Below are 16,371 nucleotides of genomic sequence, written 5' to 3' on the forward strand. Positions count from 1 at the left end.
CACAGTTAAGATTCCGCCACTAAAACCAGCAGTTACTCAAAATGTGATGTGTATGTTCGAGAAACTAATAAAAAACGTTTAACCAGAGACGTGAGATTAGAGAGATTAGGGATTACATACGTGTTAATCTGCCCGGCAGCGGCCCCCACCCCCGTTACAGCACAACCAGGGACGGTCCGCCGGAGCTTTAGACCAGCTCGGGCTCGTTTTAACACCTTCAAACGACGTCTTACCCGTGTTCAGTCGTGGGTATCCGTCGTTTATATCGCATTGACCGGGAAGAGCGAAGGTAAGACTCCCGTTGTCTCCGAGCGGCAGGCGAGCTCACGGCGAGCCAGGAGCGGCACTCCCCGAACCAGCTGTCGACACGCCGAGGGAAACGCACCGGCACACGGACGCGAGGGGCACGGCTCACGCCACCAAACTGCTCGTTTCTGGAGGAAAAAAAATATTTAATTCGAAGCTCTTCTCGTAAAGCAGTCGCTTCGGATAACGGTGAGTTATTCCAGCCCCTGTCCAGGTTTCGCCTTCCTTTCTCTCCCACTGTGGTTCTCGCCTGTTCTCGCTTTCTTCTCACGGTATCTCAAGCGCTTCGTCCGGCCATCGAGCAGAGATGGGCGCGGTGACCCTGCTGTCGGGGCTGGGAAACCCCGCGCCGCGCCTGCGTCACTACGCAAACTCACCACTGATTTCAACGATTGAATGTAGGCCTACTCTTAAAACTTAAGCATAGATCTAACCCTTTATACTTATTTTCCATATTGTTGGCCATGGTTATTTGATCATATCTGAAATGATGTTTTGCTTAAGTACAAATTAAATACGAGGGCATTACATCACTAAATGAAAAACGTTATTATTATTTTTTTTTTTACTACAGCACAATCTCATTTCTACAGCATCGATCTCATAACTGGTAAGTTGCTTCTAGAATATAAACAGGCACAAGGCATGCCACAGCACCCCCGAACTAGGTCAGAGGATCCACTGCATAGTCAAGTGTTTTAAGAAAGCCTGTTATTACATTATCAAAGTACAAAGATACAAAAAATAACAGGTAGCCTATAAGCACTGGAATACATATTTAGGGTAGCACAATAAACTGGTGAGATGGCCATTCGTTTTATTTCTGGTATGGCTACATTTACATGTATGACAGATTTGTCAGTAGGCTACACCCTTTTTCTTTCTGACTACCGTACAAGATCAAACTCTTGTACAAAGACAACTTCAGCAACAGTGTGGTCAGTATTCATGTTTCAACATATTACTTTATTAATTGTTACCACTTTCCTATCTGAAACTCAAAACCCACTCATTTTCAGTCATACTATAACCTGCTTTCAACCTGCTTTGAATGAGAAATAATGCTATAGCATATATATATATATATATATATATATATATATATATATATATATATATATACTCTTTATAAAGAGTAAATTATATTAGCAAAAGTGATATAAAGTAAACAGATTATCTTAACCAGTGGCGGAGCCAAAGGGGGGGGGGGGGGGGGCAATTGCCACCCCCAACAGAGCCCTTGCCACCCCTAGTGCCACCCCACTGGAAATGGTTATTTTAAGAGAAAGTATTATGTGTTTCCTTTCGTTCATCATTTGTATATGGACCCCTCTGATAAAGCCTTGCTCACACTTTGGCCACCCCTTGAAAACAAGTCTAGCTCCACCACTGATCTTAACCATTGTCTTAAACCTGGTATTCACATGGTGTCTTTGTAGCTGCAGAATGTTTGTTAAATAGATTGAAGAAAATGTTATGTTATCGTTAAAGTTAACAAAGTTATGATGTTATTCTTGACTATGTTTAAGGTCCCTCGGTCATGAACAGGTACAGTGGGCTGTACTGTGTGTGCTAACACTATAAAATGTCCTTATGATGGACAAGTTTCTTTTAGCTCCCATGGCCAAGTCACTTATGTAATTTTAAAATTCCAAGCTCAAATGCTTCACATACACAAGTGCTCAAATCCAAAATGCTCAAGGTTTGTTACAGAAAGCGCCTCAGTGAACCGTGACAGCAGATACACACCACACGGCACATCAGTTGCATCATATGTGCGACTTTAAGAGTGTCTAATTGTGCTGTTACATGCTCAATACACAACCTGACCCACCCCCAGTGGGGGAGTGCAGCAGGGCTTCATGCTAGGGCCGTTGTACCTCTGTGAGAAAAACAAAAGGAACGAGTGAAAGGCAGGTAGTCAGGGGACCACAGACTGATCTGAGGGAGGCAGGGGAGGGAGTCAGGCTTCAACCCATAGCTAATTATCGCCAGCAGCATGAGTGAGATATTACTCCGTGGAGACTTAGAGGCGAGCTGGGTAGCGCTGTTACTTAGAGACCTGGAACACAATATACCCTGATTCATTACCCAGAGGGCCGCTAGCATCTTGCATACAAACACTCTGTCAAGGAGATGGGAGCATCAACAGGAAGGTCCTTTAGGAGTTTTTCACTCGTTAGGGTGGGGCCACCACCTCAAGTGCAAAGGCCCTTGAGTATGACACGAAGAAAGAGAGAAACAAGAGATAATTCCAGCATCTTCCTACAAAACAAAAACACTTACAAAAGATATGGGCCATATTTTACATTTGTGGGCAAATTTCAGGTAATATTAAACTTCCTTGGACTACATTCTACCATATTTATAGTCATGCTAACAATCTGGCAGATTTAAAAAAGGCAAAATGTTAAGGTGGTGGTTGGGATAAGAAACCAACTATAATATAAACTCTCATCAGGCACATTAACAATGATAACCAGATTTACCTTTGACAGGACAATTTCACGTTTTACCTGCTACATTTTAACTTCAACAAGCTCTCAATTGTGGGTTTGATGCTCACGACTGGCCAAAACAATCAGCTAACCCCAGACCCATTAAGCACGCATTTCACTTACGAGAAAGCTGAAGGCCAAAAGCCCCTGAAATAAGCAGGAAGTGAAAATGGCTTCATTACAGACACAGCAGACCATCAGCAGGGAGATACCCACTATCTGGTGCTGTCTTCTGATCACAGACTTCAGGTTGTCATAGACTACAGAGATATTACTGCTAAATACGAGTTTTATTCAAGAATAACAATGCTAGTTTACAGTCATTTATGGTGGAAAAGAGCTTATATATAAAGACCTTATGGTTATCCTATACAAATGGAAATACTTTCAAATTAAAACTGGCATTCTGACCCAAAACAAAAGTATGTGCCACTGTATAACAGTTTAATGAACATACTGAAATAATGCACTCAATGTTCACTTCATCATCTGTATACTGCAGCATCAACATCTCACTACATGGATCTGACATCTGACTAAGACCTAACCAAAGAACTGCCATCTCCAGCGAACCACAACCATGGTGAGATTTAGTTGCCTGTGACTCTTCCTGTAAACGCATTTGATATGTCGGGCAGCTTTTCAACGTGTCCCCTGGGATCCCGTTAGCACTGCCACACACACGCAGGCCGATACACATCTACCATGCAGTGAAGGAAGCCTGCACTTTGACAATATATATATATTAAATTGCATCCTAACTTTGTGCGTTTGCTCAAAGTAAATGCAATGGTAATAAAGCTAAAATGCATAGTGTATTTATGCCAGAATCGACTGTTATTACCAGCTTGCTATGTACTGCTTTTTCACCGAGCAGTTGTGCCCACCAAGTGGACCTGGGAAGTACTGCCATGTTGAGCTCATAAGCATCACCTATGCAGCACTGCAGTGGGCTTCCTGAATGTAGCCGAAGTCTCAGGAAAGAAAGCAACCGTGAGGCTTTGGTGAAGTGTGCGTCCAGCGATTCAGGAGTTCAGAGTGAAACAACGCGAACCTCCTTCGGTTCATTGTCGTGGCTGCTGAATGCATTTGCACGTGTCATAGAGTTTAAAGTGGCAGAGGGCGTGCACGTTGTTTTTGTGCTGTGTACGAACACTGCTGTGTAGAGATGCCCAGCGTTCTCCAAATCTAGACCGCACAACTCTCTGTAGCCAGTAGAGTAGCAGTATCATACGGCATTAAAAAACATCAGTGCCCAAATGAGATTAGTCCTTTAAAAGGGGCGCAAAACAGCACAACAAATGTCACCTAAGAATTATGAGATGAGGGCCATAAAAATGGACATTATATGTTGATAAGCTTATAATAACCTTGCTTTTTATAGCAGGGATGGGATGCGGTAATCTGATTTGGAGTAATCTGCTCCAATCTGGCATAAATGCTGACCGCATGCCTCTCCCCTAATGGAGTGTTCCTATTGGCTGAGCTTCAGCATTACTGATATCTGCTGTCAAACTGGAGCATGTCATACTGACATTCAGTAACAGATCTCTGTACTAGCAGTTTTAAGGAAGGCAACTTTCCAAGTGTATAGATTCACGCCCATGTGCGGCTAACCTTCTTATGGACTGACTGATTTAATTTGGTTCAACTGTGAAGGATAAATCAAAAACAAACCCAACATGAGCTTTAGAGGCTAGAATAAGTTATGTTTAATATATATTTGGAAGTGGAGAGCATAGTTTCTGGCCTTTCTTCAGCAAATCGTACTTTCATCTATAAAAATTAGCAAGGTAAAAATAGTTCTTAACAGTTTATGAGTAAGAATGAACATAATTTAGATTGTTCCAGCCAAACATCAACAGTGAAGCTTTGTAGCAAAGACTGTTATCTAGTCAACATTAATAAAACATCTTAGAGGAAAGTGCAGTTATATGGGTGCTGAAGTTCTGGACACGTCTTTGACTTCTTTATGGGACCTTGCAGATGGAGTGTGACTGTAAATCTGTTGAATGTACTATGTTCTCTGTACAGTTCTCTGGTCCTGGGCTTCATTTACAGATGCTAAAACCCGTTCTCTCTCTTATGTTTTTCACGTGTAAACCTGACTTTGGGGCTTCTCAAGGAAGAAAGACAGTCTAATGAAATACTCCCCTGACAACGGTTCATATTTTCAGATGATTGCGTCATTATTTTATCCAGCTTGCAGGAGCCATAATATAACACTGTGAAATGACATCATTCTTTCCAGATGGTGGTCGGCTCAAACACGCAACTTTGCTGGGAGGTTTGGATTAATGCTTTATCCTTTATGAATTACTAATGTTATGATGTGACATTAACTTAAATTAACTCAAAGCCCAAACTACAATTACAGAATCAGGTTTTATAACATAACTGTACTGATAAATTTGCCCATACAGATGAATCTATGCAAGACCAGAGATAATGAAATGCGCTTGATAATAGATGTGAACACGTGGACATGCATTACAGCTTACTGTTGTGAAGAAATGTAAAAGTTTGGTCAAAGTGTTTTAAAAACACATTGTTGGTGAAGGCAAGCTTCCCTTTGCCATGATGAAATGTCAGGACTAGTTTGACCTCTGCATGCCCTCTATACTTCCTCCATCCAACAACACAAGAAAATGACTGATGTGTACGGAGCACTTTCAGTCTCCCGCTAATGCTGGTTCTGATCATGACATGCTTTAAAACCATAAGAAGTGTTATACATAATGGTGGTGGTGGTACGGGTTGCTTTCTCAGCCTGTAAGACGGGAGGGTGTGGTGCACAGAACTTACACATGGGTTCAGTTTAACAAACAAACAAGGAAAACAACACAAACCACAGACAAACCAATGAGACCAGCACTAGTCTAGGTTTTGAGACAGATATACTATGTAAACCCTTTTATAATTATAAGGTAGGGAAAACAGGTTAAAAACAGGCTATGAATTGAAAATTGTTTATTTATTTTCACAAATATCTTTTGATAAAGCAGTTTAAAAAACTGGTGGCATGTAAAGCGATGACTGTTTACAGAGTGTGTGTGAGGTGTGACACGTAGGCCAGGAGTGTGACACTGTACACCTGAGTCTCATCTCCTTTCAAAGTCAGGGGAGCACACAACTGAACCACCTCGTTGGGCTAGAAAACACAAGACACACACACACAGAAGAAAGGTATTAAAAAATATAAAAAGCAAAGATTGGTAGTCCATTTGGTGGGAACATTTATGATTCCAGGAAGTCAGAGATAGGTAGGCTTGTTAAAGGTCTAGCTCAGACCCTCAGCGTACACGGTAGGGAAGGTATCTGATTGGATGCTTTTTTGTTGATTGAGATCTTCGGGGAAGGGTGTTTTTACACTCATCATGAACATGGAGACATTCTCTAATTAAACCGCACTGTAAGCCTTGTGGGGAGCCACACTGTTAATAAATATCAAACAAAAGTGGTCACAGCTGGTGGGAAGATTGACGGCACCCTGTTACCCACGATGCCTTCACCTTTAAACCCACCTCAGCTGGAACTTATGAAAGCCATGCCACACGGGCATCAGAGCATCAGTGTCTTCTTTCTGGTGATGCGTTTCAACTGAGCAAATGATGAGTATACACCCTTAATTATCTATACCACCATGACCACCATGCATCCATTTGAGAAGATTGATGAGAATAGTCGTTTTGATGCATTGTGGAAGTGATAGAAGTCTGACTTCCTAAAACTTAAGTACCTATTTTGGTTATTTATTATGTAACTGCAGTATGTTTGAAGGCGTATTACACAGCGTCAGTTTCAGCACTATACTGTATGTTCTAACTGGTACACATTCACTAGACCTAGACGTTCATAATAGTTGATGATATTCTCATGTGATTAAATGGCATCATATATGTATGCAGAACAAGCAAGACCCTTGTGATTTCTGACTCTAAAAGCTGTTACACACAGTGTGGCCAGCAGGGGGCGTCCAGGTGACGGTGATGGTGCGCCTGTGGCCCGCATCCACGCTTCCTCGGGTGGGTTCCACAGAGAACCCCTGCTGAATCAAAGCAGCCGTGTTCTCCCAGAAGAACTCCATGTTCTGGGAGAAGGGAGGAGAGGGGAGGGGAGAGAAGAAGAGAGGAGGGGAGGAGAGGTATTGAAAGAGGAGATAATGAAATCAAGAAGCGTAGTGTTAACTCCATTCACTTTCTGCCTGACCACCCAGAAGATCAAACAAAACAAACCCCTACCTTTTAATCTGCTGCATCGTGACTCTGAGGACATGTGACATGCTACAGCTCTTGGCTGTGCGGAGAGTGTGCGGCTGACGTACGGAGTGTGTGCGGCTCGTGTGTGTGGCTGACGTGCGGTACATATGTGGATCCTTACCTTCTTAGCGGTGGGTTGTGTGCTGCTAATGCAGCCCACCTCTAGCTCACACACTGCTGTCGACATTCGGCCCTCACAGCACACACTCCTCAGAGTCAGCAGCAGTGGGTTGGGCCACTTCTCACCCCCTGTGTGTGTGTGTGTGTGTGTGTGTGTGTGTGTGTGTGTGTGTGTGTGTGTGTGTGTGTAAAAATGTGTCAGCCAGAGAGAGGCAGAAAGAAAATGGATTAGGTAGGTCCTTAAAAACAGTACATATTTAGAGCAAAATTTAAGCATTCAAGTTTTCATTCAAGCACTGTGAAACAGTGGAGTAATACTGTAAGACTAAAATATACCACAGAACTGAAGACAGCTAGTTACATAGCTTGGGGTGTCATATCTCAAATCACATTCATTAAGTTTCTATGGTGAAAAAAGACAGCGTGTCAGTATTCTTTTCCAGGCCACCATCCATGATGGTGGTTGTTTCCTTAACTTTCTGTCAGATCCAGGATCAGTGCACAAACCCTTATTAACACTAACCATGGGCAGACTGAACACTCTTAACTTCCTGTCAGATCCAGGATCAGTGCACAAACCCTTATTACCACTAACCATGGGTAGACTGAACACTCTCAGGTTTATTCTAGACATAAAACTTGAGATCAAACTCAAAGAGAGGAGCATATCAGGGATTTGACTCTTCAGTGTTAACTGTAAAACAATGTCTCAGTGACCCTCATGACTGTGGTCACCTCTGAACCCCTCCCTTTAGTTATGCTGCTATAGATTAGCATGCCAGAGCCACATGCTAATCACTGACACGCAAGCTATGTACGTTTAAATCAATGGTGGTTTAAATTGATGTCCACACACTCAGTCTGTATTGTCTATTTTTTTGCATGCTTCTACCCAAGACGATTGCACCTACAAGCACCTGGGAGATGGTCTGGTTTGCCGGTGGATGTACTGATCCGGGGTTGGATGTGCCATTGCCACAAGAGGACGTGCTGATGCTAACTCCTACCTGAGGCTCACCACCTGCACTGAAGGGACTGTGACTACTTGGCCAGGGAACAAGAACCTTATCTATATCTGTAGATCCACCATTTGTCCACAAATACGGACTTGTGCTAACGGGCCGCCCAATGGAGGATGGGTTCCCTTTTGAGTCTTGGTCCTCCCGAGTTTTCTTCCTAATCCCCACCATCATAAGGAGTTTTTCCTGACCACTGTCTCCTTTGGCTTGATCATTAGGGATCTGGACCCATACGATTGTAAAGCTGCTTTGTGACAACATGTGTTGTAAAAAGCGCTATATAAATAAATTTGACTTGACTTCACTTGACTTGTTAACACAATTATTAACACGGTAAAGATTCATAATTCAAAACAAATACAGGATTAAAAATACTCACCTAATATATTTTAAAGTATTTTACTGCTTAAAGTATAACTGGAAAAAAGAGAATGTAGCCTATATGTCCACAGACTGGATAAAGAGGAGGTGGCTGAGGTAACTGAGGTAACTGTGAGCACAGACAGCGGAGATGTCTGACAGAGAGACACTGTGGTGTATGTGATGTCAGAGGTGGGTGGGGCTATGGGCGTGGCTGTGGGCGGGGCTGGGAGCGCACCTGCGTCTTCTGCCCCCCCTGTACTGTATATGTGGTGAGGGAGGAGTGAATCAGGACCGGCGTGTAATGCGTCGCCACCGCACACAAACATGGTGTGACTCCACGCTGCACCCCGCAACTCCACCACACACACCATCTGCTGTTAATGCGCAGACACACACACACACACGTCATGACAAAAACACACACAAATACACACATCCAAATATATATCACACTGCAGCGATATTCGCCTGTCTTCTTCCTGTTGCACATTTTGCTCACGCTTTAAAAATGTTTATGAATAAGATTGCTGCAAGTGATTCAAAGCGATCTCACTTCATTCATGAGGCGCACGCGGAGTGTGTCCTGGTAATGCAGGCTTTCGTGGTCAGGTTGGAACGTCACGGTGATGTCCTGAGTCTTTCCGGGGCCGATGGCGCCCTCTGTTGGTGACACACTGAACACGGGCTGGCCGCTGTAGTTCTGAGTGCCTGAAAGGGATGATTAGAAGATTACTGTAGCCCCAGACCACCCCAGCTGACCACATCTTGACTTCTGGAGTATGTACACTGTTCTGAAAACGGGCCACTCCAAAGACACTCAAATACATCCAGAGTCACAAAGGCACACACCACAAAACACGCCTTAAACGTGACACACAGGCTGTCACCGAGAAACCTGCTGCTGCTCACCTCAGCATTATCATTCTGTCCCCCTACGCCCTGTGTCTCCTTTGACCTGAAATTATTGCTGCATTCGCCATGGAAAATGCTGCCTCCAGAGTGAACTTACGAGAGAAAGTATCATTATCGGCCGGATGACATGACTAAGAATTCTCTGGTGTATTCGCAGGTGTGAACCATACTGTGGTGACACATACACCCGAAAGATAGCCCCTTTCTGTACAGTACACGTTCTTTTTAAAAAGACGACGGAAACAACAGATTTATATTATATTATTAAATTAGCGTGTGTGTCTCCACTCAAATGTGACTTTTGCCAGGTTTTAAAGCAAAAGTTAAAATTAGATCAAACGAAGGTGAACATGCCAGTAATCAGTAGTCATTTTTATCATTAGCTAGAGTAACAAGATGACAAGGAGATGAAGAGACAAAGGAAATGGTGTGTGGTATATTCAAAGCAACATGGAGACAGCAAGCATCTACAGACAGCAATCAAGTGGACCAGATGCGTGTGGCCAGAGATGGACATGAGAGAGGCCAGTGAAACGGTCACACGCTGCCCTCTAGTGGTGACACAGGCAGACTGATAAGTACAGACACACTGCCTCTCATTCCACTTCACCATTGCAACACATGAACTAGAAGTCGCAGAAAGATCGCGGATCACACGGTCTGTTTTAGCCGTCGGCTTAAATCCGTCGGTTTTATAATCCTGTGTTGATAGAACACGCTGAGCTGTCAATCACACGGACATGAAACACTTTCAGTTTTGATATTACCCAGCAGAAATGGGACGAGAGTGACATCGTTTTAAAACCAGTGAAATGCTGGAATAAATGAAGACGTTAACTGTTAAAAGTTACAGGTGATTCCAACGTTTCACTGAGGCCACAAGGTAAGGACGGTACAACCTAACAAATGTGGAGACTGTCAAAGAAAACCAAGAGATTCAGGAAGAACTCCAAGCAAAAGAAAAGCACAGAACTCCATGTACTCCATGAACTTCCCTTGTGTGTCCGAACATCGGAGTCACTTGCTGTCTTCAGACGCCGACTGAAGACCCACCTCTTTCAAGTGCACTTTAATTAATTATGCCTCGTCTACTGTGCTTTATCGTCTCTTTCCTCAGGTGTTTGTTACAGGTATTGCTTACTGTCTTTTTCTCAGGTATTGTGCATAATTGGGTTATAGGAATTGCTTACTGTCTTTTTCCTCAGGTGATGTGTATATTCAGGTATAATTGTTAGGTATCATATGACTTTCGTTTAGTGGTTTTTCCAGCTTAGAGTACCTTGTGTTCAGGACTATCTATACTACCTTGGAGATTCCAAGCAACTACATAGCACTTTTGTAAGTCGCTCTGGATAAGAGCGTCTGCTAAATGCCATAAATGTAAATGTAAATGTACAATAATCTGGTAAAATCACAGGAATTGAGAAAACAGCTGATTTTCAGGATGAGAAAATGACCAGGACAACTGCTGCTGCACCACCACCATCTACCACCACTATCTACAGGCTCCACCATCTACCAACACCATCTACCACCACCATCTACAGGCCCCACCATCTACCATCACCATTTACAGGCTCCACCATCTACCACCACCATCTACATGCTCCACCATCTACCATCACCATTTACAGGCTCCACCATCTAGCACCACCATCTACCACCATCTACAGGCTCCACCATCTACCATCACCATTTACAGGCTCCACCATCTAACACCATCATCTACCACCACCATCTAACACCATCATCTACAGGCTCCACCATCTACCACCACCATCTACCATCATCATCTACCACCACCACCATCTACCATCACCATTTACAGCACATATGTCAAAGTCAAGGCCCGCGGGCCTTGATTATCTATGGCCCCCTGGATGATATTTAATTACTATTAGAACCGGCCCGCAGGCCACAGCCGCCCGCTGGTGTTTTGCACGCACAAACACTACATTCCCCACAATGCAACGGTAGCCCGCGAAGTCACTGCAGCGCACACAAGCGGCAAAGGTCCGCTCGGTGAAAATGACGTAATCGCAGTGGCTCCGCCCGTGGGCGAGGGCGTCGCGCGCTGTCGATTCGCGAGGTCGTGCACCTCTCGAATTTTGTAACGTTGTGCGCACCAGCACGTTAAACTTAATTAAGTTAAATTTTTATACATATATTCGAAATGATTCGACATAATTCGCTTTTATTCACATTATTTAATGGTTGTTTATTTTCAAAACGCCCAATCTTAACGTCTTCACGTTCTCTCATGTTTCGTCCTGGAATTACAAGAGGCTCGTATTTGTTAACTGTTCAGTCAGACAGATATTTGTTGTGAAACGAAGTAGTTACAATTTCAAGCATTTTCAAGTACTTTAGCCTAAATTCCAGCACTTTTCAAACCTTTATTACTTTATTCATTTAATGTACAGGACATGTTTTCTTTGAAGGAAGTTTGTTTTTATCTGTTTGCTTGTTGAAAATTTTTTTCACTTGAAATTACTGACAGATCCATAAGAAAGTATTGCTTTATTCATTTAAGCATTAAATAATAAACACTGTGTTAGGTCTTGGTTCAATAGGCTATGTGCAATCATTTCAATGTTTTAATAAACATTGAACCAGTCCGGCCCTCGGCTTGTAGCAAATTTGGTTTTTTGGCCCTCGGTGCATTTGACTTTGACATCCCTGATTTACAGGCTCCACCATCTACCACCACCATCTACCACCATCATCTACCACCATCATCTACCACCATCATCATCCTCGCGAATCGACAGCGCGCGACGCCCTCGCCCACGGGCGGAGCCACTGCGATTACGTCATTTTCGCCGAGCGGACCTTTGCCGCTTGTGTGCGCTGCAGTGACTTCGCGGGCTACCGTTGCATTGTGGGGAATGTAGTGTTTGTGCGTGCAAAACACCAGCGGGCGGCTGTGGCCTGCGGGCCGGTTCTAATAGTAATTAAATATCATCCAGGGGGCCATAGATAATCAATTCGCGGGCCGGATCTGGCCCGCGGGCCTTGACTTTGACATATGTGATCTAACACCACCATCTAACACCACCATCTACAGGCTTCACCATCTACCACCACCATCTAACACCACCATCTAACACCACCATCTAACACCACCTAAGATGGCAGCGCGTTAACACGCAGTGGCCACTCCGGGTCCGAAAATGGTGCTTTTATGTTACTGGTTGTCGCTACTTCCCGTTTTTTTTCCGCTGTCAAGTGCATGGGAACACCAGTGCACATGTTCTACCACCGCCAAACCCTGCTACAGTGGAGAAATTGGTCAGGAAACAAGCTCCAAGATGGTCTGCAGACGCTACGAGAGCTCAGCCTGCTACGAGACCCAGGCCTGCAGACCGCGGCGTTGTCTGATGGTGGAGCACGGCGGAAGTCTCATCGCAAGCGGTGCGAGCGAAAGCGGAAGCGCGGAAAAAGAGCTGGGAACCGCGCGAGGCTAAAGGCTAGCCCTAGCCGCCCGGCTATACCATCGCTATTCCTCGCAAACGTTTGCTCCCTCGACAACAAACTGGTCTACATTCGACTCCAGCGAACTACCCAGCGTGAGTTCAGAGACTGCTGTGTTTTAGTCTTCGTGGAATCGTGGCTAAGCGACAACATCCCAGACAGCGCCATTCAGCTAGCGGGGCTAACCGCGTTCAGAGCGGATAAGAGCGCGGCCCTGTCCGGGAAGACCCGCGGTGGAGGCGCGTGTGTTTACATCAACTCGGAATGGTGCAACAACGCTGTGACTGTGGCCAGACACTGCTCTCCGCTGGTAGAGTTCCTGATAGTCAAATGTAGACCTTTTTATTTACCACGAGAACTCTCCGCCGTGCTGATAGCCGCCGTGTACACGCCACCACGCTGGTGCTGAGGAGCATTATGCAAACTGTACGGAGCTATCAGCGACCTGCAACACAAACACCCAGACGGACTGTTCATTATCGGAGATTTCAACCATGCAAATCTCAAGTCAGTCCTCCCTAAATTCCATCAACATGTGGACTTTGCAACGAGAGGAGTGAACACACTGGATCTTGTTTACACAAACATCCCCAGCGTGTACCGGGCGGAGCCCCGCCCCCACCTCGCGTTCTCGGACCACATGTCTGTGTGGCTCACCCCAGCCTACAGACCGCTCATCAGATGCTCCAGACCAGTTCAGAAGCAGGTGAGAACCTGGCCAGCAGGAGCCATCTCTGCTCTTCAGGACTGTTTAGAGCGCACTTCATGGGACATGTTCAGGGAGGCTGCAACTGACGGCGACACAGTTAACCTGGAGTACACAGCATCAGTCACTGGCTACATCAGCAAGTGCATTAATGATGTTACTGTCTCCAGGACCATCACCACACGCCCAAACCAGAAGCCATGGATGACTGCTGAGGTATGTGCGCTGCTAAGGACCCGCGACTCAGCCTTCAGAGCGGGTGACAAGGTGGCCCTGAGGACAGCAAGGGCCAAACTGTCACGAGCCATCAGAGAGGCAAAGCACGCACATGCCCAGAGAATCCACAGCCACTTCAAAGACACTGGTGACACACGGCACATGTGGCAAGGCATTAAGGCTGGGCGATATGGAGCAAAAATAATATCTCAATATTTTTTAGCTGAATGGCGATATACGATATATATCGATATTTTTTCTTCCCAAAAGGTAATAACAAAGAGGCAGTAATAAGTCAAATCTACGTCCCAAATGAGTTGCGCGAAGAAGAGAGGCAGGACAGGGCGGAAGTTGTTAAAAGAGAAACTCAAGTAAATTCACTATTCACAGTGTTGTGCGAGTTCAAAAGAACGTGTTCATTGAACATGCTCATTTTTTCGTGAATGTTGAACTGAACGAAACACATTTTTAAATAACTTGAACGTGTATTAGTTCACATTATGTGTCATGAACGGTAGACATCACTGTAAATGAACGTTGGAATTTGTTTCCATTGAAAACTGAGTGACATCTGTTTTCTCTTTTGAAACGCAACGAGAGAAATTTCCTCCCTCCTGTATTCTCGCTGGTGCCGCTTAAATCATGCATCACCAGACAGAAATGGTTTTGACGTTGTGTGCGCAATGCATTGTGGGCAACGTAGTGTCCGCATGAGAATAGTTAACATACTGGCTAGTTAATAACATACTGGCTTCCGCACGACGTTACCCGTGATGAATTGCAGCAGAGCGGGGTAGGCATAGCACGTATAAGAACGTATAGTGATTTCTAGCTTGTACTTGTCACGTCTGGCTCCGCCCCCTTTTAGTCTCGTCGTTTTTATGTTTTCCTTGTTCTTGTTACGCCCCTCTGTTTCAGCTTTTCCATGTTAGCTCGTCTTAGTTTTACAAGTGTGTGTGTGTGTCTATGTCCAGACTATACCTTGAGGGATCATTGTCGTTTCTTTATCTCCTAGTTGGTGTGTATATGTCCAGACTATACCTTCAGGGATCATTTATCTCCTAGTTGGTGTGTATATGTCCAGACTATACCTTCAGGGATCATTGTTGTTTCTTTATCTCCTAGTTGGTGTGTATATATAGCCTATGTCCAGACTATGGCTGTGTTCGAAATAGTCTACTACATACTACTGGCATACTGATCGAGTCCCAAATCAGTATGTCGTATGCAGTATGTGACCAAAATGAAAATTTCCAGTACGCGAAACATACCCGGATGACCTACTACTTCCGCAAAATATTCCAGTACGCGAACAGAGCTATCTTCGTGGTGTACTGCATCCCATCATGCAACACTACGTTCACGTGACCCCGTAGTGTGCTTTGCTTTTGTCGCATACTGGAAACTGTACTGCATACTACTACGAGGACCAGTATGCAGTATCCAGTATATACTGAGTCCAGTATCCAGTATGTAGTAGTCTATTTCGAACACAGTCAGTACCTTCGGGGATCATTGTCGTTTCTTTATTTCCTAGTTGGGTGTGCATGGTATTCACGCCTTATCTGTGATTCGAGGTTTTGATTAGCTTCGTGTTTGTGTATGGTTAAAGTCTCTGTTCCATTTTCAGGTTCGTAGTGTTTTAGGTTTTCAGTTCATGTTTGGTCTCCGTGTTCTCTAACGTGATATCGTGCCTGGCAATACATGTATATTCTGTTAGACTTTATGTTCATGTATGGCCGTTACTTGCTTCCCGTGTGTTTGTTCATGTCAGTGTATGTAACAATTAGTTGTACTCTTGTGTTTGGTCTAGTTTTGTGCCCTTGTCATTTCCGCTGCCTTTTAGTGTATTAAGCGTTAGTTCTCTATTCATCATGCCACGTCATTCGCGGTCCACTCACGTGTCGTCTGCAGATGTAAGATGTGAAATAAAATCTAATGAGATTGTACTATCTACTTCGCATTTGTGTCCACCCCTTGATTGCGCAACAGCCAAATCGTGAAAAAAGTATTTGAATATCTCACGAAAAAAAGTAAAATGAACTGAACTTTGAACTAGTTCATAATTAAAATTGTGAACTTTGAACTTGAACTGTTCATGAAATACTTCCTCACTACTGATGTAGCTCCTCGTTTAGGAACTAAATCATTCACAGTGTGAGCACTGCTGCTCTCTCCACTGTTGGCCATGTTTATTTTGCGCGCTGCACGCACAACCTGCGTCCTTACGTCATAATGTCGTGATATAGCGAAATCCTATCGAATAAAGAAATGTACCAGTATTTTTGTGAACGATATTATATCGCCCACCCCTACAAGGCATCCAGGCAATCACCAACTACAGGACAACACCACCGTCCTGTGACGGTGATGCCTCCCTCCCTGATGCCCTGAATGACTTCTATGCACGGTTCGAGGCACAAAATGACACGTCAGCAAGGAAGACCACGTCCAAGCCAGACAAGCAGGCGTTGTGTCTGTCTGCAGTGGATGTGAGG

General features: G+C 44.4%; 2 protein-coding genes and 1 long non-coding RNA gene across 16 annotated transcripts in view; 1 reads left to right on the forward strand and 2 right to left on the reverse strand.

Annotated features, from left to right (window-relative positions):
- The window catches only part of gnb1a (guanine nucleotide binding protein (G protein), beta polypeptide 1a), a 27,920-nt gene extending 27,318 nt beyond the window's left edge, over positions 1–602 (reverse strand). Inside the window, exon 1 of the mRNA XM_077003055.1 lies at positions 234–602. The gene's annotated coding sequence lies outside the window, so the exon portion shown is untranslated. The remainder of the gene's footprint in view (positions 1–233) is intronic.
- LOC143512572 (uncharacterized) lies at positions 570–8,496 on the forward strand. The gene is made up of 4 exons (XR_013130492.1): positions 570–704; positions 881–916; positions 3,307–3,387; positions 8,081–8,496. It is a non-coding gene; the product is annotated as an uncharacterized LOC143512572 (long non-coding RNA).
- Positions 5,786–16,371, reverse strand: part of cfap74 (cilia and flagella associated protein 74) — a 74,978-nt gene continuing 64,392 nt past the window's right edge. For 11 of the 14 annotated variants that reach the window (XR_013130489.1, XR_013130485.1, XR_013130491.1 and 8 more), the window contains exons 35-38: positions 9,119–9,273; positions 8,801–8,939; positions 6,760–7,312; positions 5,819–5,955 (exon numbers count right to left, since the gene is read on the reverse strand). Coding sequence is in view for 3 of the 14 variants with exons in the window: in XM_077003051.1 (XP_076859166.1) it covers positions 6,858–7,312; positions 8,801–8,939; positions 9,119–9,273 (749 nt within the window). In the remaining 11 variants the exon portion in view is untranslated. Of the gene's footprint in view, positions 5,956–6,746; positions 7,313–8,800; positions 8,940–9,118; positions 9,274–16,371 lie in introns of those variants that run through there. The other 3 variants (XM_077003053.1, XM_077003054.1, XM_077003051.1) reach the window with 3 other exon arrangements.

Source organism: Brachyhypopomus gauderio, chromosome 4 (assembly GCF_052324685.1).
Source record: "Brachyhypopomus gauderio isolate BG-103 chromosome 4, BGAUD_0.2, whole genome shotgun sequence".
Taxonomy (NCBI): Eukaryota; Metazoa; Chordata; class Actinopteri; order Gymnotiformes; family Hypopomidae; genus Brachyhypopomus; species Brachyhypopomus gauderio.